The sequence below is a fragment of the Myotis lucifugus genome, unplaced genomic scaffold (assembly GCF_000147115.1).
Source record: "Myotis lucifugus unplaced genomic scaffold, Myoluc2.0 scaffold_136, whole genome shotgun sequence".
In the NCBI taxonomy this organism is placed as follows: Eukaryota; Metazoa; Chordata; class Mammalia; order Chiroptera; family Vespertilionidae; genus Myotis; species Myotis lucifugus.
In genome coordinates, this window is record NW_005871184.1 from 1,207,293 (window position 1) to 1,230,421 (window position 23,129).

The 23,129-nt window shown below is 37.7% G+C and overlaps 2 protein-coding genes across 5 annotated transcripts in view; one reads left to right on the forward strand and one right to left on the reverse strand.

Moving 5' to 3' along the window:
- RASSF6 (Ras association domain family member 6) overlaps positions 1–6,140 on the forward strand; it is a 54,043-nt gene extending 47,903 nt beyond the window's left edge. For 3 of the 4 annotated variants that reach the window (XM_006094381.3, XM_023758652.1, XM_006094382.2), the window contains 5 exons: positions 609–710; positions 1,023–1,074; positions 3,799–3,917; positions 4,016–4,113; positions 4,216–6,140. In XM_006094381.3, the coding sequence (XP_006094443.1) occupies positions 609–710; positions 1,023–1,074; positions 3,799–3,917; positions 4,016–4,113; positions 4,216–4,291 (447 nt within the window). In that variant the 3' untranslated portion in view covers positions 4,292–6,140. The remainder of the gene's footprint in view (positions 1–608; positions 711–1,022; positions 1,075–3,798; positions 3,918–4,015; positions 4,114–4,215) is intronic. The other variant, XM_023758653.1, reaches the window with a different exon arrangement.
- Positions 6,141–10,459: 4,319 nt separating this feature from the next.
- The window catches only part of LOC102429311 (alpha-fetoprotein-like), a 32,857-nt gene continuing 20,187 nt past the window's right edge, over positions 10,460–23,129 (reverse strand). Inside the window, exons 11-14 of the mRNA XM_006094383.3 lie at positions 21,645–21,783; positions 21,027–21,253; positions 15,430–15,562; positions 10,460–10,504 (exon numbers count right to left, since the gene is read on the reverse strand). Coding sequence (XP_006094445.1) covers positions 10,460–10,504; positions 15,430–15,562; positions 21,027–21,253; positions 21,645–21,783 — 544 coding nt within the window. The remainder of the gene's footprint in view (positions 10,505–15,429; positions 15,563–21,026; positions 21,254–21,644; positions 21,784–23,129) is intronic.

Sequence of the window (23,129 nt, forward strand, 5' to 3'; positions counted from 1 at the left end):
CTTCTCTGCTCACAGAAACTCTTACCCAAGTATCATCTAGATGGCAGACTCCTGTATAGAGCACTTTATCAGAAATATTGTTCTAGATTTTCAATTGATAGCACTTTTTACTCCAAACCTTAGTTGAGAATATAGGCTGAACCCATATGAAATTGCCCACATTTGGATCATTTCTGACCACCAAAAAGAAGTGATTTTATAAGGTTCAAACTGAAAACAATTTAGAACAATTATTTCTAATGAGAAGGAAGATGCAGCATGTATTTAAAAAAGTCTATTCATGTTAATTTTTATTTGTTTTTATAATAGTTAACTTATTTTGAAATCTTAAATTATACTAAACAATGGTGCAATTATCTAGTGAAAATACTTTGAAGATGCTCAAATAATGTTTTACCTAAGTTACTCTAGAAACAATATAAGGTTGCTTAAAAGGAGACATAATATTCAACAACAACAAAGAAAGCAAAAACAAGAAAATATGCTTTTTATAATGGTGACCTTGGATTTTTTTCCCTTGCCCAAAGAAGGACAGTTTCAAAATATTGACTGCTATTACTTTGATGTAATTTTAAAGACTTATATGACAATCTTTTTTTTTTTTTTAGACATCAATTTTCACTCCAGCCTTTGAATCAGAAACTAAGGTCAGAATAAACAGTAACATGAACACTGAAGAGGTAATAAAGCAACTTCTTAAAAAATTTAAGGTAATCTTTATCACTGAACTGTTGTATAAATACCTTGTATATAATTTAACTATAGACACATTAATGCTTTTGTCTGAAAAAGACCTATGAAATCTAAAATCAATGTTCAGTTCTGAAGAATTCTTTCCTATGTGTGACACCTTTTATTAATTGTGCCCTGAGAAATTACATTATTCCCAGGGAACAGAGAAGGTTTTATGCTTAAAAATGAAAAATGAAAGTGAGGACATGGGTACATTATTTGGGTCTGATTGGCTTAGAAAACATCATATGGCAACAAATAATTCATGTCTATTTTTTTTCCACTGACAGATTGAAAACAGTGCCCAGGATTTTGCACTTTACATTATTTTTGCAACAGGAGGTAAAAAAGCTTGATCACCCTTTTTACATGTCTGCTGTGTGATACAGTTTTCTGCCCATAGGGAAGGCAGGAGAGCAGTTTACTCCATTTGTGGAAGAATGGGAGAGAAGAAAGAAGGGAGGGGAGGGTGTTTTAGAGGAACCAAAGATAAGGTATCCTGGAAGAGTTTATAATACAAAGAAGTTTGCTTGTTGTCAAACATTCAGTTATCTGAATGGTGATTAGAGCCCTTGAGAAACCATAAAGTTTCCCAGGAACTGTATCAGGAACTATTAAGCATTTAAGTCATCGTTTCTCTCTATGCTCGTTTCTTTTCGGTTTTTCCTTCTCACTGGAGCTCTTACTGGAGTCATCATTACAGATCATTTTTCTCTGATCTTGCTTTTATCTCTTTCTTAGCAGAATGCCTAACACATTGTAGGAGTGTTACTCTTCCTCAGTAGAGAAACATATTCAGAACTTGGCGGTAGGGGGTAAAATGTTAGAACCAGGGCATTGGGAAGGTGCTATGCATGGGATGCTAGGAGCAGCGAGTGAGAAATTAGAGAAAACCCAAGGTGATACTCAAATTTTTGAAAACCTCAAAATTGAAAAAATTGAAATATTGTGTCCCTGGTTATAATTTAGGTGTCAGAATGTCTAAGCCAAAAATAAATAAAATAACACATTTTGATGTCAGAATAACTATAAGAAAATTAAAGCTGGCTCTCAAACATATTAAAAAATTAAAAGCTTAAATATAAGAAATATATATAAATTTTTAAAAATTCTAAGGATATATATATATTTGTATTCTAGTTTAAGAAAAACATTGAAAGGTTTAAAAAGGTAGAAACATGTAAAAAATATAAGCAGTAACTTATGAAGAATATCAGAAAAAAAATTAGTACCTAAAATATCAAAGAGTTCTTGTAACCAATTCAATAAAAATAGAAAGAAGTGTGATAAAGCAATTCAAAGAGTAAAAAATTAAAATGACCAGTAAAGATTTTTAGGAAAAGTCTTAAACTCAAGGAAATACAAGTATTCAAGGAAATTCAGTAGTCAAGGAAATGCAAGTTCAAATCCACAATGCAATATTATCTCACACATCAGATTCGCAAAATGTTTTTAAATGATTCTATCTCTGGCTAGTTTAGATCAAAGTAAAGGATACTTTCATGCAATTCTGGTAAAAATATGACTGTGCTTTTTCAGAGCTCATCATAGCAGTATTTATTAAAATTTACAGTATACATATATATTACTTCTCCCAGCAATCCCACTGGTGAGAATTTATTTCACAAAAATAAAAACACTAATATTTACAGATTTATGTGCAACACTGTTTATAATAACAAAAAGCTAAAGACAAAATGACTTATCATAGTAATGATTAAATAAGTGATTATTATTATTCAGACATTAAATGAAATGAGTTAGATTTATACAATCTGAATGGAGGGAATTCTATGATATACATTAAATGAAAAATGCAAAATCACTTAAAAATCTATACCTACAACCCCAGTTTTGTAAAAGAATTATACATTCCTATTTAAGTATATGGTATATATGATCATATAATCAGGGAGAAATGTATAGAATTATAAATACCATGATTTTTTTAAAAAGATGTCTACAATAAAAATTGCAAGAATATTACCATCTTTATGTGTTGTATATTTGTGAGCATAAAGAGATATATGAAGGGATGGTCATTCAAATTGTAATGCTAATTATCTCACAGTTCTGGGATTCCAGGTGACTTTGACTTTCTGTCTTATACTTCTCCCCATAGTTTCAATTACATTAATGTGTGTATGTGTGTGTATTTGTGTGTTTTGACTTTGCTGAAGAATAATTGAGAATAATTGATGACTATAATTGTATATATTTGAAGTGTACAACATAATGATTTGATACTTATATACATTGTGGAATGATCACCAATATCAAGATAATTAACACATTCGTCACTTCATATAAACTATGTTTTGTGTGTGTTAAGAATACTTCATATCTACTCTCAGCAACTTCCAAGTGCACAATACCATATTATTAACTACTAGAGGCCCGGTGCACAAAATTCGTGCACTTGGGGGGGATCCCTCAGCCTGGCCTACACCCTCTCACAGTCCGAGAGCCCTCGGGGGATGTACGACTGATGGCTTATCTCATTATCATGCCTGAATGGATGAAGCCTACAGATGAATGAAATAATAAAAATACCCCAATATAAAAATATTCTGAATATATTTTTAAAGAAGAGCCAAGGATTGCATGTGGAGTAAGAGAGAAAGGAAGAATTGAAGATAATTACAAAGTATTGGATCTGACTAACTAGAAAGATGGTTTTTTGTTCAACAAAATAGGGAAGAATCAAACATTTGTTGAATAAATGAATGAGTGAATGAATGAATGAAAAGTTATAAAGAATTTTTGCAGTGTGTTGCTTGACAAAAGTCATAAATGGATCTGGAGATTTTTCTGAACATCCTAACCAAAGGCAAGATTGAATTCTCTGAGTCAAACTCTGAGGAATAACAGGAGAAAAAAGTCCACTTTTAGTTTATTTCAAGGTTTTAATTTCAATGTAACTCTTTTGAGTGAGTGCCTCCTCTTATACATGGATTTTTTTAGGTCTTTCAAAGCGAGCTAAAGAAAGAAAATGAATAGCCAAATTACCTTCTTTTTCCCTAGTATGGACTCTTGACTACAGTTGGCTCTTGTTTTCATTTGCAGAAAGGAGACGGCTAAAGAAGACAGACATTCCACTACTGCACAGGCTCCTGCAGGGACCCTCCAAAAAGAACGCCCGCATTTTCCTCATGGATAAAGATACAGAAGAAATTAGCAGTGATGTATGAGTACCACCACCCTGAATCTGTCTTTGCCTCCTCCTGACTGGGCCCCTCTCACATACATATTCTGCTTTCCTTTTTGTGTGTTTTATTTTCAGGTGGCTCAATACATCAACTTTCATTTTTCTCTCCTGGAATCCATCCTTCAGAGATTAAATGAAGAAGAGAAAAGAGAGATTCAAAGAATAATAACAAAGTAAGTCAAGAGCATGCATGCTGGGGTGCTTGTTCCTTTAATAAGTTCAATGTGCTAAATGTGTCCAAATTTTAATACTCTTTTTCTCCTTTTCATTTTCAGATTCAGTACAGAAAAGGCTATTATACTGAAATGTCTTCGAAGTAAACAGGTAGTAAAAACAGAGACGACAGTTTAGTGGCCGCTATTGCTAAAACACTTCAGCAAAATCAGAGAGATGTTACTATTTAATGAGTGTATGCACCCTATACTTGCAGTCATGCAAATATATATGAACTCAAATCTGTAGAAAATTGAATGTTGAAAAAGCTTGTCTCTCTCAGAGGTGATGATGTTCACAGTAGGACTGAAATGAGCTTGAATTTAGTTTCAGTAGCTGAAATAAGCCTGGATACTGTGTATTCCAAATAGCTTTAAGAGAAACAATGAACTGGAATTTAAATGGCGTCTTCAACTTCGCGTAGTTTAAATGTCGTTTAGCTTGAACTGTCAAGAGAACTGGAATATCAACAACCAACTCTCAGAAATGATTCAGAAGTCAAAGCTGCCAGCTCGTGAAATAAAACAGAAGCATATACTTACCCCCACCAAGAAATCTGATGGTGATAGTCTTATAGCTCCTTGAAAACTCTAAAATTTTCATAAAATCTAGGGCTGTCTTTATGTGGGTAGGTGACTTGGCAACCTGAAGCATCAGAGCTATAAATCCTTTGGGAAGGAAAGGATTGTGGACTCTTAAGACTAATTTTCTCATCCTGAGCCCCCTTTTTTGCTGTTTTACTGATGACTTTTTTAAGGATGTTTTTAGGTCAATTGAACTAGTTTTCTTTATTTTTCCAAACATATAAACCACAGAGACTTCACATGGTTAATCAGCTTGGCCAAGACTTGGCCCACAGTAACCATTGTTACTGAATGAAATAGAGATACAAAGGGATATGCAAAGCTCTAATAGCTGAATCTAGGGAAGGAATCTGAAGTTCTGCTCTTTTTCTCTAAGGCATCTCATTCTATAAAACAGTGCTCAAGGTATTTACAAGTTGCTAAACCAATTTGGAAAAAAACACAAAACACTGAGAATGGCACAGTATCATCTGTGTTTTTATTTATGAACTTTATATTAAAATGGAGTTCTATGCAGCTTTTTTTCCATTCTGGAAATTACTTCCATTTGCATTTCTCATATCCATTGTATTAAATTGTTTGGGTTGCAAGCTTGATCCCCAGTAGGGGATGTGCAGGAGGCAGCCGATCAATGATTCTCTCATCATTGATGTTTCTATTTCTCTCTACCTCTCCCTTCCTCTCTGAAATCAATAAAAATATTTTTAAATAAATAAACTTAAAGTACCATCAAGTACCTGTCATAAACATGACAAAAGATTTACCTTTAATATATTGAAAGTCTACAGAATCCATAAGAAAAATACTCAAAGTGTCAGATAGATAAAAAAAGGCAGATGAGATGTAAAGTAAAATCACAGAAGAGGAAATGCAAATGGCTACTAAGTATATGAAAAACTTGTATCTTAACGTAATCCATTAGTCTGTGTCCAATCAGCAGACAGAAACCACACAGTCATTTAAACAGGGGTGTTTAGTATAAAGAATTATTAAGCTGTGATAGGAGAATAACTAAAAGATGGAAAGAGGATGCTAAAGGGTTGTCTATGGCTGAGGGAGGAAAAGCTTGGAACGAGGGATTCAGAATTCACTGGAGAAGGTGTGGTTGCAGCCCACTGGACGGAGGAGAAGTTGGCTGGGTGCCCACACCAAGCAGGGCCACAGCCACAGGGCAAGCAGGAAAACAACCTCTGGGAGGTGGACCAGCTGGGGCAGGTGGGCAGGTGTGCAGAGAGACCTGGGACTTCGCTGCAGGGGCAAGGCTCAGATCACATAGGGTCTGTGTCTGGAGGTCCCCAGGAAACGGTTGCAGTGGTTCTCAACCTTCCTAATGCCGCAACCCTTTAATACAGTTCCTCATGTTGTGGTGACCCCCAATTTCATTGTTACAAATTGAACATAATTAAAGCATAGTGATTAATCACAAAAACAATATGTGTTTTCCGATGGTCGTAGGCGACCCCTGTGAAAGGGTCGTTCGACCTCCAAAGGGTCGCGACCCACAGGTGGAGAACCGCTGGTTTAGAGGAACAGGAAGCCGAGGCTGCAGGGTCAGCACAGAGAGTCAGGGACGCTGCTAGGACTGGGAGCCGGAAGGGCCTCCTTTGAAGAAACCTAGGACAACTCTGTGTATGATTTGGTTCTGTGGCACCTTTAAGGCTGCATGGGATAAAGGCCAGGCAAGTGGCTCACCAGATGGCCAGCCCACAGGGCCCTCTCAGGGAACATGCACCATGTTGAGGAGAAGGTGCAGAGAGCTATGATGTGAGTAGGGCACAGGCCTGCCCTGGGGCTCCAGGTTATGCCACCACAAACCCAATCAAAAACTGGGAAAGCAGTGGGGGAAATAAATGCTACAGAAAGCTGCTAGCCACCGGCAACCAGCACTGGGCAGAGCAGTGGAGAAAAAAGTCGGCCACCCAGCCAGCCACTAGGAATCAGGAAAGACAGACTTCCTCCTACGGTGCTTCTCCAGTGCCCTCTGCTGGCAAAGCATGGCATCCAAGCTGCCAAGAAAACATAAAGGGTCCATATCCATTTCACAAAGCTGACAGCAAAGAATGAATTTGGAACAGAGAGGCAAAAAGTAACTGGCATGTCAACAAACACAAATTAAAGAAAAGTAAAATATACTTTTTGGCCTATTAAATAAGTAAAGATTAAGAAGGGACAATATTAAATACTCAACAAATTACAATGAGATGGACGCTCAAACTACTGTAGCAATACAAATGTATATAACTAGAAAGCAATTAAGCTATAATTTCATATTATAATTCTATTTTTAGAATCTTATATTGAAATAATCAGTCATACAAAGACATTATGCAAATATACTTACTATATTCCTATTTATTGTTGTAAAAAAACCCAAATAGCCTAAATATCAAATATAGAAGAAAGATGAAAGAAGGAAAGAAATACTTATCCATAGAATGTTATGCAGCTATTAGAATTATTCCCAAATTAATTTTAATTATAGGAGTAAATTCTCCTTATGTACCTAAATAAGACTATACACACAAATATTCTAAAACATTTCCTATCCATAAAATATGTGTTTATATGTGTGTGAACACTGGTATTTGTACATACAACTCAAACTGAAGACATGTTCAATATGGTTATGTCTGGATTATAGAATTATCGATGATTCACTTTTTAAAAATTTTCTCTGCTTGTTAAATATTTTATAATGAACATGTGTTACTTTTTAAATCAGGAAATGCAAAAGCTGTGATTAAAAAGTTACCAACAAAAAATAGCAAGTACATGCAAACAGTTCTACTACATGCAAAAAAGTTCAACTAAATTATTTAAGTGAGGCATTAACATCACTTCTGTGGTAGTTGGAAAATATATCCATAGTGTCTTTGTACTCCCTCTTTCAGGAGTATAGCCTAATCTTCCTCCCTTTACAAATGGATTGGACTTAGTGACTCAATCCCAATGAATAGAGGAAAGCGGAAGTGACAGCATGTAACTTTGGAGACTAGGTCATCAAGTCACTGTGGCATCTTCCTTGCTCACTCTCATGGACCACTGGCTCTGGAAGAAGCCAACTGCCATGTTCAGAGCAGCCGTGGGGAAAGGCTTACATGAGGAGAACAGAGACCTTTTGCCAAAAGCCAACAATGAATTGGGGCCTTTCATCCATAGCCATATGCGTGGGCCATGAGATAGCCTTAGTCAAGCCTTCAGATGATTACATCCCTGTCTAATAGCTATAACCTCCTGAGAGACCCTGGCCCAGAAAACTCCGCTAAACCTGCCCTGGATTCCTGATCCTCAGAAACTGTGTGAAATAAGAAATATGTGTTGTAGGATGATGCTAAATTTTATACTTATTTGTTATATCACAATAGATAACTAATACAATTTCTAAGGCCAAAAATCTGTTCACTTTAGAGTCATCTTTGCAAAATAAAAGAATATAAATTTTTGTCACAAAACCATTTATCCTTGTCTTAATGGTCTTATTTCACCACCAGTTATACAATAGTTCAGATTTAATTCCAGATATTATACTTATTAATGATAGAGGACCTGTCTTTGGATACCTTGCTGTACTTAATGATATGTCTTGTGTATAGAATGTGCTCAATAAAAATCAACTGAATAAAGGCCGGAGTGAATTAGTGAAGAGGCAAATAAATTATTTGAAATATTTTTATAAAATCCCCTGTATGTATGCCTCCTTTTTCACAAATATGGTCCAGCTGCTGAAGAAGTACAAACAGAGCCTTTTCTATATGATTTCCCCTGATATGATGGTATAGTTTATTATCTCTTGGCTGTGTGAAGTATTCAGATATTTCAGTGTTACTATTCCGTGTTACTGTGACATCTTGTTTAGGGCTAATCAGATTGGTTTCAGAAACTGAAGGGGCCAAAGTCCATTCGCAAGGCAGTTGATGAGGTGGAAAAGCTGTCAGGTGTACTATTATGTTGGTATATCTACACATGAAAGAAAAAAGGAGTAGGAGGACAAAGGCCTTTAATGGCATGCATTTGTCTTATAAATTAATAATAATAGCTAGAACCTATTAGATTGAGCCATTTTGTCAATATTTGACCTACAAAAGCAGCAATTCATATTGTTCAAACTAATAGCACTTACCATTTGTGAAGCACTATTTTAAATCATATATACATATATATATATATATATATATGTAGATATACTCATTAAATGTTCACTGAGTCTCATGAGGAAATTACTCCTTCAACCCAATTTTATAGATGAAGAAAAGAAGCCACGAAGGGGTTAGGAAGCTAGGTAGACATCAAATCTATGGCTTCAGAATCCACACTTTTAAACCACCTCAGGCTGTGGCTTCACCCTAAATCTCACTCCCTCAATCTGGCATCCTTTATGTGTCCTCATTTGTAAAATGGGAATAATAGTATCTACTTCATGAGATGGTTGTAGGAGTTATAGGAATGATACATGTAATAATATGATCAAAATACATGGGTGGTTGGCAGTTTGCACAGAAGTGTGTGATAAATATCAGCTGTTATAATTAAACTATGATATGTCCCCTCCCATCATTGTAGCCCTATCTTCCACTAAATCTTATGCCCACTACTTGATTCTTGTCTTAAAACTAGTCAAATCATTGCTTGAAACACCTCACACTTTACCACATCTCTCTCTGTTGAAACTATGCCCATTTTCTAGTCCTTGACCATGACCTTTCCTGGTCTCCATGACAATGTGTGCATCAATACTCCTGTGCATCATATCATCAATTAGCTGTGCTCTGATTTCTGATACCAGAAATTCGAAACGTGCCCTTTATTGTAAGTCCTTATGTGTTTATATCTTGTATGAATCCATTAGTGATCTGGGCTTATCATATTCAAGTTATTCTCTGCAGCACCTAGCACAGCATATTGAACATCAGAGTTACTTAACAAATGTTTATTGGGTTTAACTTGCTAGTGTATATAAGTATGCTGAAATCATTAGAGTGAGAAAACTATTTAGAATCAAGTAAAGAGCACTATAATGAAAACTACATTTTTTCTCTAGTAGAAATAATTCACTTATTTAGTAAGCACTAAAATATTTCAACTTATTTTTTTTCTTACAAAAAGAGATCTGGAAAAGTTAAAAAGTCCATGATAAGTTCTTTATGTCATTTATGCCAGGATTTCTGGGGAAAAGACTATTATAAATTGTCACTGAAAGCTCAATTTAATTTAAATATAGTAGGACCCATTGGTTCCAATGTCAGCATCATGTATATAGTGTAAAGATGGAAGACAAAATAATCATGAAAGTAACTTTATTACAAAGCACACTTCCTTCAGTTCTTCGATGATCACTTTTAGAAGTGGTATAGACAGAAGCTCCGGTTGCATTTGGGATATTTTTTACTCTAAAAACCCAGCAGCCAGTTTCCAGTGGATACGGCAGCCCATTCCATCTACCTGAGGCTCTTCACAGATGCCTTGACTTCCTATTTCTGTTGCTGATTCTAAGAAGCAGAAAGATTATGGGAGGAATGGAGAATAAAAGTGGGTTGTACAATAAGCAGATTTTTCTGCTGAGTAGGAAAGGAGAATTCAGTGTAGACTGGCTAGAGTTCTTGAGCAATGTTGTGAGTAGATGAAAAATAATTGCTGGTTTGAATATTAGACACGGGGTTCATTATTCATGAAGAACAAAATGCAGATCTCAGCAATCACCCTACACTGACATTTCTGGAATCATTTAGCCTCCCAAGAGAGACCGGCACTTTTCTATCAGTTTGGACTCCTAAGGAAAAAAGGAAATAAGCACATCTGTGAGAGAGGGAAAAACAAACAAACAAAAACATTTAAACAGTTCTGCCCCCCATATCGAACATCTTTAAGGCTTCCCTATTTCACTCCTGAGATGGGCTCTGAGTGCCTGCTTCTCGCTGTCTTAGAATTTCCCACAGGCCCAGTCCCTTAGCTTAAGGATTTAATTAACTGCAATGTTTCTCCCACTTTCTGGACCCCAGACCTGTAATAAATAAAAATTTGCTGCCTCCTCACAAAAAAAAATATGGGATGCTTTTGCTGCAAGGCAAAAATGGACAATCAACATCAGCTTCTCACTGAATTTTAAAACTGCTCTAGGCTAATTTTGAGCTAAATCATCACATAGCCAAGTACAGGAACTCAAGAGGAACAAAACCCCTAAAATAGATCAGAATATCTCTACCCCCTTCATATATACTGCTATAGACCGCTACATAAATTACAGCAGTTTTCCACAATTTTTACCTTCTAGATGTTTTTTAAACAAAAATTACTTGTGATAAATAAAAGTGAGATTTTTAGCCCTGACCAGTTTGGCTCAGTGGATAGAGTGTCGGCCTGCGGACTGAGGGGTCCCAGGTTCAATTTTGGTCAAGGGCATGTACCTTGGTTGCAGGCACATCCCCAATAGGGGGTGTGCAGGAGGCAGCTGATCGATGTTTCTCTCTCATCGATATTTCTAACTCTCTCTCCCTCTCCCTTCCACTCTATAAAAAAATCAATTTAAAAAAAGTGAGATTTTTAGCAAAGTGGTATGGGACCCCCAGAACTCCAATGCTAAGATACACACACACACACACACACACACACACACATGGAATAAATGGCTTACACTCCTAAGAGCCCCTAGGATCCTGTGGAAAATATTAGAAGTCTATTAATTTAGTCCTCCTTCCTGTTCTCAAACAGCACCACACCTGAATTATCTAGAGAGATTGGAATCTATTTAGGCTTGTTTTTAAAAATAAGTCTGGAGTTTAAGTATGGTCATTTCTTTGGTAAGCCATGACTTTTATATCAATCTTCATAAGAACTTTGCTATAAGCAACCTCAAGATTCTCATATTTAATCTTGTTCATTTTCTCTGAATCTAACAATATTGGGGGAACTCATATTTCTACATATCAGTCTTTCCTGACCTTACTTATTCCATAGTTTCTTATTTGTTATGATAACAAATGCTGGAGAAGGAGGAAAGAATTTTTTGGTAAAGATAAGGAAGAAGGGAGGTGCTGGAAAAGATTACTATAATAATGAAGAATGCCCAAAATGAGATAAGAAGTGATGATAATTCCACATTTTGAGATAAGGCCCAAGCAAGATTTTGAAATACAAAATATGGACTTCTCTGATGGAATGTAGATAACAGAGAAGAGAAAGAGGAAACATCTTACCCTGAGACCAAATCAGCCATTCTTTGATTTCCCATAATGCTGGACACGTTGGGAGACTGTTGGCATGTCACCCTTCCTAAGACTTTGGGATAGACATTACCAGTTTATTTCTCCATATCCTTTGGGACATACTTTTAAATCCTTTTTCCAATCTGGAAACTCTTTGAACATAATTTGCCAATATACTTTTAAAATGTGTTGTCTCTCATCTTTTCCAAAATTACAATTCAATAACAGTAAAAATGTACAAAAATTTTTAAAGAATAAAGCCCTATCAATCCCACATCAATGTAAGAGACATTGATGAAGTTCTGGGAAACCAAAGGAAAGCCTTTGGTATGATATTAACTGATATACCAAAGTGTAGAAATAGGAGCTCAGAATAGGAGCTCAGAATAGTGAAGAGGTGTACCAGCACTAGAAGACCAGAGAGTCATTGATCTGAGCTCCTTTGGCTCTTTTCTGTTGCCTAGCCTATTTTTTAAACTTCCTAAAGATTCCTGAAGCCACCACTATCCTTTCAATACATTAATTTTTACTTAGGTTAGCTACAATTTAATCCTATTATTTACAACCAAAGAATCCCAACTGACATAGCATCAAAATACTGTGCAAATATATGGATAAAATAATATTTAAAAATATGAGGACCCAGAAACCTGATCTTCCTTGTGACCATTTCAAAAAATGCATACAGCCCAACCGGTGTGGCTCAATGGTTGAGCATTGACCTATGAACTCAGAGGTCACAGTTTGATTCCCAGTCAAGGCACATGCCAGGGTTGTGGGCTTGGTCCCCAGTGGAGGGCATGCAGGATGCAGCCTATCAATGATTCTCTTTCATAATTGATGTTTCTATCTCTCTCCCTCTCCCTGGTCCTCAGAAATCAATAAAAAAAATTTTTTTTAAAGAAAAAAAATACATACAAAAGTAAACTTGACCAAACTTTAGAGATGATGCATAGTTACCTATAATAAACATTTTAGAAGTAATTCTAACAAATTTTAATTAACATAATATTTTTTTAGATAATTTCTATTATCTCCTTTAGTTTGGAGAAAATAGAAGATGAAGAGGAGGGAAAGGAAAAATATTTGGGCTCTTCAACTATTTGGTTGAAAATTACTATTAGGCAAAAAAGTGTGGGGAAAAGCACACAAAAATCTTGCTGTCATGCTAATAATGAAATAGATGGAGCAAGCACAGTTCATACTCAAGAGCAAGAAAACTTTCTTGGGAATGCCCAGGCACATGCCCTTCTGCAAAAGTGTTTATTTGTTGTTACTCAGGTAGAGACATGTTTTCTGAATACTTCACAAAAAAAGTAAAGAGGCTTTAAAATAACTAAATAAGTTCTAGAAGAGGTGATTATTTTCATTTTGTGTATTGGCTAGTCTGGGGGTCAGCAAATTTTTTTCTGTAAACAGCCAGATAGTAAATATGGAGGGTTTTGCAGTTACTACACAGTTTCTGATACAACTTAATTCTGCAACTACTCAATTCTATTATTGTAGACAGAAAGCAGTGGTAGACATTATGTAAATAAATGGGCATGCCATGTCCCAATACAACTGTATTTACATAAACAGGAAGTGGAACCAATTTAGCCTGAGAGCTGTAATTTGCCTACTCTTTACTTGACTATAGATATATGACTTTTAATATAACACACATAATATAGCTGAATAGGTAGAAAAGAGCTACTGAAGGTAACTAGGCATTCATGAAAATTGCTACCTATAAAAACATTTTCATGGGCCATTGCTAAACTTAGCCCCAGTCCTAACCAGCCTCAGCTGGTTTTAGTTTTGACTGTAAAGGCTGCTTTATTATGATTTTTTAGCTTTATCCTTGAATTTTTCTGCTTAGATACTATTAGCTACTGTATCTGAGTTTCTGCTCCTCAAGTCATGTCCCTGGAAGAGCAATCCGTTCCAACTCCTCTCTATTAATTTACATGAATATTCTGTGCCACCATGAAATTTAAGTCACACAACTTTATCATCTTAAGAAAAGTCATTTACTTGTTAACTATATGCAATTACATTAATTACTGAAAACAGTCTCCTGGTAGGCAGTTCAGTGTGTGTGCAGAGAGATACTCTGTTCTGGCATTTGTTCTTTCTCTTTTCTCCAATCCCTAATCTAGTGATCTGCCTACTGAGAAAATAAAATCTTTATGTTTCCTAGTTAAACCCCAAATTACATTTGGTGACTCTTCCTGATTGTGCCCTTGAAAATTTCTAGAACAAAACTACAGTTTTCTCAGACAGATCTTTAAACTGTTATTTCTTTAAAATTTCTCTATATTTCCAAGGACTCCATTTCTCTACAATTACCGAGTCTTCAATTCACCTTCTGCTCACTTCCAATCCTAAACAACCCCAGTACATCTGGTGGCATGACCCTTGTATTCATCTCTAATCATGTTTAACACTCCTAGTTTCCTCAAATAAATATAAATATTAACATATCCTAAGATATCCTAAACCCAATTACACCAGTCGATCTAGATCAGCCATTTTCAACCTGTGTGCCGCAGAATTTTTAAAACATGCAATACCTGACTAGTCAGTCAGGGGCACTGACCTCTTTTCCATTTCAGTGGTTCTCAACCTTCTGGCCCTTTAAATACAGTTCCTCATGTTGTGACCCAACCATAAAATTATTTTCGTTGCTACTTCATGGCTGTAATGTTGCTACTGTTATGAATCGTAATGTAAATATCTGATATGCAGGATGGTCTTAGGCGACCCCTGTGAAATCGTCGTTCGACCGCCAAAGGGGTCGCAACCCTCAGGTTGAGAACCGCTGCAGATTATCAAATTAAAAAATAATAATAGCCAAAACAATGACTGCCAATATGAATACCCTGTCTCTTTTTTAAAAATATATTTTTATTGATTTCAGAGAGGAAGGGAGAGGTAGATAGAAACATAAATGATGAGAGAGAATCATTGCATGCCCCCTACTGGGGACTAAGCCCACAACCCAGGCATTAAACAGTGACCTCCGGCCTCAAAGGTCAATGCTCAATCACTGAGCCACTCTGGTCAGGCATGAACGCCTTGTCTTGAACCATAAATAGATAAGTCATATAATAGAGTTGCATCTTATTGGTCATGTTGCATAATAAGGTTGTGTCTGAGTGGTTAATTCTTTGGACCAGAAATTCTTATATACAAGTATAGGCAACTGCTTTTTTAAAAAAGTCACATTAGAGCAAAAAGGGTAAGAAATTACTATTATATTCTTGTAAATCAATCAAAATTATACCTGTTTTTGGTCACATAGGCAAAAAGTATATTTTTTGATATACTGCTAAATTTTAGTAATACTTTATATGTGCCATGAGATGAAAAAGGTTGAAAATTGCTGATCTAGACTGTGATTTTTTCCCTGATCCACTACAGATTGGAATGGAGAAAAGAGGGTTTTAAAAAAAAAAAACTTTAATAAGTCCTAAGAGTGCTAAGAGAATAGACAAGGAAACAGGAATACCTCTTCTTGGAAACATGTTTCACGTTTTTCTGCTTGGCAGCACATTTTCACCAGCTGAGTAAAATCCACAATAATTGGTTGGAACTGCATCTCTGTTGCATATGGTCTCTGTTTCACAAGGTTGCTGAGGAGCCTGAATCAGAAATGAGTTGCAAAAATAAAAGCACCTGTGGTTTCTACAAGAATAAACTCAAAATAGAGTAAAGGTTTAAATGTAAGACTCGAAACAAAAAAGTCTTAGAAAAAAACATAGGGAGTAAAATCTCTGACATCTCTCTTAGCAATATTATTTCTGACATCTCCTCAGGCAAGGGGAAATAAACAAAGTAAGTAAGTAAGTAAATAAATAAATAAATAAATAAACAAACAAACAAATAAATAAATAAATGGGACGATAACGAACTGAAAAGTTTTTGCACAACAAAGGAAAGCATAAAAAAAAAGAAAAGATAATCTACTGCTTGGAAGAAAACATTTTCCAATGATACATCCAATAAGGGTGTTAATAATCCAAAATTTAGAAAACTCAGACAACTCAACACCAAAATAACAAACAATACAATTAAAAAGTGGACTTGACATTTTCCTAGAAAGGACATACAGACAACCAATAGATATATGAAAAGATGCTCAACATCTCTAATCATCAGAGACATGCAAATTAAAATCACAATGGGATATCACCTCACACTGATCAGAATGACTATCATCAGTAAATCAACAAACAAGTATTGGTGAGAATATAGAGAAAGGGAACCCTGATACTCTGTTGGTGGGAATTCAAATTGGTGCAGCCACTGTGGAAAATAGTATGGAGTTTCCTCAAAAAAATTAAAAATGGAACTGCCTTATGACCCAGCAATTCCATTTCTGGGTATATTCCCAAAGAAATCCAAACCACTAATTTGAAAAAAATATATGTATCTCTATGTTCATTACAGCATTATTTACAACAGTCGAGCTAGGATGCAACCCACATGCTCATCAGTAGACTTCATAAAAAACAGTGATACATATATATAAGGGAATATTAGTCATAAAAAAGAATGAAATCTTACCACTTGTGACAGCATGAATTTCTATAGCTGGGACTCTGTTCCATATGGAAGCTAGACCCCACAAACAACTATGTCACATACTTGTCATAAACTTGCAGTTGACTTACCTCTTCTGCCCTTTTCAACCCTTCCCCACTATGATCGATTTCTCTCAATCCGACTGCTTTTATTTAAAAATATTTCCTTTAATCTTTCTATTCTTTTAGTTTAAAAATGTTTAATTTACCTTTTTAATGTATTACTAGAAGCCCGGTACACAAAAATTCCTCAGCCCATCCTGTGCCCTCTCACAGTCTGGGAGCCCTCATTCCTTACTGCCTGCCTGCTCGTTGCTCCTTACTGCTAGGCTCACTGCTTTTTGCGCTGCCTCAGAGGCAGCAGAAGCTCCTGCCACTGCGTCTGTGCTCACCAGCCATGAGCCTGGTTTCTGGCTAAGCAGAGCTCCCCTGGTGGGAGTGCACTGACCACCAGGGGGCAGCTCCTGCATTGAGCATCTGCCCCCTGGTGGTCAGTGTGCGTCATAGTGACCAGTCATTTAGGCTTTTATTATATAGGAGTAGAGGCCCGGTGCACAAAAAATTTGTGCACTTGGCGGGGGGGTCCCTCAGCCCGGCCTGTGCCCTCTCGCAGTCTGGGACCCCTCGGGGAATGACTACCTTCTGGCTTAGGCCCACTCCCCGGGGAATTAAGCCTAAGCTGGCAGTCAGACATCCCTCTGGCATCCCAGGAGCCCTCAGGGGATGTCCACTTGCCAGCAGGGAGCAGGCCCAAGCTGCAGTCAGACATCCATAGCGCTGCTGAGGAGGTGGGAGAGGCTCCCACCACCACCGCTGTACTGGCAGCTGTCAGCCTGGCTTGTGGCTGAGCAGAGCTCCCCCTGTGGGAGCGCACTGACCACCAGGGGGCAGCTCCTGCATTGAGCGTCTGCCCCCTGGTGGTCAGTGTGTGTCATAGTGACCAGTCATTCCCAGTCATTCTGCTGTTAGGGTCAATTTGCATATTACCCTTTCATTATATAGGATAGAGGCCTGGTGCATGGGTGGGGGCCAGTTGGTTTGCCCTGAAGGGTGTCCCAGATCAGGGTGGGGGTCCCGCTGGGGTGCCTGGCCAGCCTGGGTGAGGAGGTGAAGGCCGTTTTCAGACTGGCCACACCCCCTTCAGGGTGGGGATCCCCTCTGGAGTGCCTGGCCAGCCTGGGTGAGGGTCTGAGGGCCATTTTCAGGCTGGCCGCACCCCCTTTGGGGAGGGGGGTCCTGCTGGGGTGCCTGGCCAATCTCGGTGAGGGGCTTATGGCTGTTTGCAGGCTGGCCAAGCCCCCCAGCGGGGACCCTCACCCCATAAGGGTGTGGCCATCCTGGGTGAGGGGCTGATGGCTGTTTGCAGACTGGCCACGGTCCCAGTCCCCCAAGCTCCCAGTGGAGGCTGGCTGGAAGCAGGTATCTGGGATTTATTTATCTTCTATAATTGAAACTTTGTTGCCTTGAGTGGAGTCCACAGATGGCCAGGGCAGGCAAGAAACTTGGCTTCCTCCATTGCCAGGGCAACCAAGCCTCCTGCTTGCTCCAGCTCTGTGGCTGCCGGCCACAATCTTGGCTGGGTTAATTTGCATATAATTGCTCTGATTGGCTGGTGGGCATGGCTTGGGGCATAGCGGAGGTGCGGTCAATTTGCATGTTTCTCTTTTATTTGATTAGATATTTTATTTTTAATTTTCAATGCCATCAACTTGTTTTCAGTTTTTCATTTCTAGGGTATTAATCTTTTATTTTCATCAAATTTATGCACCATTTTATATACTGTCTTAAATCTTCACATTTCAACTCAATAATTTTCATAATTGGACTTGAAATTCTTTTTCACCTATTTCTTTTTATTTTCTCAATTTTAGTCCATGACTTCAACTTCTACTTTCCCTTTATTATCCTGCTGAATATTTTCTTTTCCCTCCATGAGCCCCTTCCCTTGTTTTTTGTTTGTCCATTCATTTGTTGTAGTGTGTGTGTGTGTGTGTGTGTGTGTGTGTGTGTGTGTGAATTTATGCTTTGATGACCAGCCAGAATTATATAAGGGTGAGACCATGGAGAGAGCCCTTGACACTATACTGGGAAGTGGGAGGGTTTTTTCCAGCATGGTCTTTGACTCCCAATGTGGATCTACCCAGGATGGTTCATAATAACTGTCTTGGTGTTAATTATACAGAGAACACAATGAATTCCCTGGAATAAGAATGTTTCCTAATACTTCACACTTCTTATCAAGCCCTTATATGAAGAGTTCCATGTTATTACACATAATAACCAGTACTATAACCCTTTGGTTAGGGCACACTCATAGCTAGATGTTTGCAGTTAAGCACATATTCTTTGACCCAGACTGCTTGGGTGCAAATTCCAGCTCAGCAACCTAGCTACCTGTTGCAGGACCTCATATCAGGTTTTACTTTCACCGCCTCAGTTTCCTCATAATTAAAATGAAGTCACAACATTACATAGCTCATACATTTTGTGGTAAGAATTTAGTGAGATGACATATATAAAGTGGTGCCTTTCTATGCCCAGAGAATTTCCTCAAAAGAAAGTAAAGCCTACACTCTAGAAGTAAAACAGACTTCTTTCTCCTCATATTTCCACATCAAGCTTGGGCTAAAGAAAGAATGGTTAACTCAATGTTACAATGTACTTTGGGTGCTTGTTGGAAAGTTTGAAAGTCTAGTTTGTGATCAGGTCACCTTGGGAAATGAAGAAATGTCAGCTGGCTACTGAACTGCAAGTACTGTGATAAAACAGAACATGTGACAACCTTGTGCTTGGTGATCATGAGAAGGTGCTCATTCCCAAGGCAACATAACCTCACTTTGCAAGTTGATATTGTTGGACTAATATTTAGATATTGTACAAGCAAGACTTAGAGTAAATAAATGAATTGTAAATAAACTACCACTTCAAATGCTCTTGGGGGAGAAAGAGCAAGGAGGACCAGGGGCATGTGAGAAGGGCAGGAAGTATGGTGGGCACTGTATGGGAACTGCCCCACTGTCAGAGTTTGGAGGACTTTCAATGCATCCTGCTGACTCCGAGAAACCAGAATTTCATGCTTTGGCTTTTCCTAGAACAGTCACCTTTTGTTGATGCCAAATGGCTTTCAATATCACATCCATCCGCAGCAGAATTCATTCTAAGGGAGAATGCCTGGACCATGGGGTATCTTGGCTCTAGGCTTAAGTGTGGGGTGGGGTAAAGAGATGGATGATTGATGCCACTAAGATATTTCTTTGTCTGCAGCAGCAAAGAAATAGCCCCTTTTCTAAGACCTGATCATAAGTGTTCCATTCCATCTATCCATGTGTATGGGATAGGGAGAATTTGGGGAAACGTCAGTCACTTGTGAGCTCTTAATCACCTATGCTTTCAGTAGCCAGGGGCAAGAGCAGCTGCCTCAGGTTTGTGTGTGCTGCATGTGTTATTTTTAAGGCTAAGCTGGTCATGCCTCAGCCACCTCAGTCACAGTCAGAAGTCTAAGTCTCCCAGATTATCTGTCATCATACTGATGCTTCTACATCCCTACTCTGACCCATCTCCTACTCTTAGGGCCCTCTCTAACTCATCCTCTGTCTCCTTTGTAACTTTAGGCTTTCTCATTTAAAAGCCTCTCTATATCCACAGCCTTTTTTCTTAACTTCTCTTTCTTGCTCTATGGGAAAACATGGCTCCCCAGGGAAACAGCTTCCCTAAGCCTCTAAAAAGAAGGCTATTTTTGCTTGAACTCCACTTACTTACCACCTTGTTTTCTTTTACTACTTACAACACATCCCTCCTACAATGTCTTTTAAAAGCCATAGTTTCTTCTAAGTATATGTCATCAATTTATAATATCCCCCATCCCTATCTATTCCTATCACACATAAGAAACTTAGTCATGCCACCTAATTTTTGATGGCCTCAGACCCAATAAATTGCCTCACTTTCCATCATATCTTGACATTCATCATTGTCTGTAATTTCAACAACTACATTAATAATTCACATGAGACTGATTAAAAAAATGGACCCAATTGTCTATATTTCTCTGTATCCATGCCCTTTCCAACTCTGCTTATCAAGAAGTAAAGTCTATTTCTATATCCTTTTAATTTGGTCCTACAGAATCTTAGTAGATTCTATGGCCCAGATGATGATAAGTTAGAACAAGCTAAATAGATTAGTGCGGGACTTCTCCAACTTCCATTGTTAATGGAAAGTATACATTTCTGAGAAGAGCAAGGATCAAACTTATTTGATCATGGAACCCTATTTTTATGTACTTCTATGTCAATATTTTCTGATTAATAGACTTCAATCTCATTTTCTGATCAAGTTTGGGCAGCACCCATGATAGCCACAATTGCAGAATTGCATAATATTCTCAATTCTACTTGATCTCCTAACATAATATTTAGCAGCTCCATTCATTATGTAGCACTTAATATCTGCACCTGTTTTGTGGTTCTCTATACCTGCTCCTTTGTTGGCAGTAATGAACAAATTCAACAAAAATTCTTACTTTTGCTTTTCAATTTGTATTTCCTCCTCTTGAGCTTTGCACAAGTCCTCTTTAAGGCTGATGATTTGGTCACAGGATAAAAGTGGAGAAATATAGGTTCCATCAATGTGCAGATCATCAAAGCATAGCTTTCTGAAGGCATAAGAATCATCACAACAGTGACCCACACCGGCATTGATAGGCTGTGTCTCATGTCTTCTGCATAAAGCTCCAAGAATTAGCTTAGCCTTTCCCAGAAGAGAAGTAAAATAAGAGCGATTAGGTTTGCGGTTGTTATTTTCTTACCCACAGAAAACAAGGTTATATTTAAGTATTCTCACACTCTAGCGCCTTGATTTCACTGTTTGGGGGAAAGGAAGAGTCAGGTGCAGCCTAGTTCTGAGACTTGGCTTCCCTCGTCCTATCATCCTCAAGTTGAGTTCACCCTATGAATTTCTATATATCTGGCTGCTCATCTCTGTCTTTTATTATATCCTTTAATCAACTGATAAACATAAGGGACAGAATTATTAGGCTCTATGGATAGGTCATAGATGTATCCTGACATGAGATTGCTTGCTGAGGGTTAGAGATTAGAACTTCAAGAACAGGTAAACATGAAGTCACGGATGTGCTTACCGCGTCCTCCATGCAGACAAACTGCTGTTCATCACTCAGAGGGCAACATTTGGTGGCGGCAGCTGCCATGTTCTTTGTGAACATAACCAACTCTTGAGCAGATAGTTGTGGGGCTTTCTTAGTATAATGGACCAGGAGCCTGAAAGAATAAGTTCCTCTTACAATGACTGTGTGCCTAAAATGACGAATTCTATGGAGTTTACCTCAATATCTGATATTGTCTCTGATTGAGGTTGAACATGGCATTAAACTGGGTTTAATTCTATCCTTTCAGTCCTTGTTCCAATAGCCCAGTGGCTTATTCAATATACCTGGCATTCTCTTCCAACCTCACACACTGTAATGTTAACCATGTTACCTAGAGAAGGGTTCTTCAAAGAAACACTGCCACTTTGGGAGTTTTCTCTCTTGCTTTCATGTGACCTTATTTATGTGGAAGATTAGTACTATGCCCCTAATTACACCGGTATTCAGTAAAATCCTATGTTTCTGTTTCTGTTTACTGGGAAGATTTAGCTTTATAGATTTTTTCCCTCTCAATATGTAACATTTGGAAAAATATCAATCTCTTTCATATACAATGTGGAGACATGTGAATATCCATAACAGTTTTCAACTTGTTTCTGTTAAAACTGTATCTTTAGGAATATAATTTGAATAACTTGGTCTTGTCAGACTCTGAAGACTTCAGTAATTATTGTCTTCAGGGAAAAATAACCTACAAAAATTTTGCTCCACACTAACCTATCTTTTTTTACTTATCAAGGATAACTATGATAGCTAATTTGGATTGTGCAAAATCAGATGTGAACAGGTTCCAAAATAAGTATATGCATAGACCATTCTAGCTGTTATCGGTTGTCTACAATGTGAAAGAGTAGGTACTACAGCAATGATCAGGAAACAATCACTAGGGATCACACTCTAGTCGGGAGAGAGACAAATACACTTGGCGGAGTGAGAGGAGTACAGAGTGCTGGAGGTGCGCATAGAATGTAAGTGCACAGGGAAATCGGACAGGCCTCCTGGAGGAAATGACATGTGAGCTGAGATCTGACAGTAACTAAAAATGAGCTGGGTTGAGGGGAATGAAAGTGGAAGGAGAACCTTTTGGAAGTCATTGAATCTGATTTTTTCCCCCTTGATTGGGGGGGAGGGGGTAGCTGTAGAAAGGAGAGGAAAGATAGGTTAGTAACAGAATTAGATTTACAATGTTTTTAACATAATCATGGTTGTTGTATAAAGAATGGATTGGAGGTGGCACAAGGCAATGAGAGTGAAGAAAAAATCTGAAGGCCATTCCAGTCATTTAGGTGAGAGATGGTGGTAGCCTGAACTAGGAGAGTGGTGGTGGGAATTGAGAGATATAAAGAGAGATTTTTAAAGAGAAAGACTCTACAGACTTGGATTCAAGGAGAACAAAAAAATCAGAGACAATTCTTGCATTTATATTATAACTAGAGGCCCCAATCACAAAAATTTGTG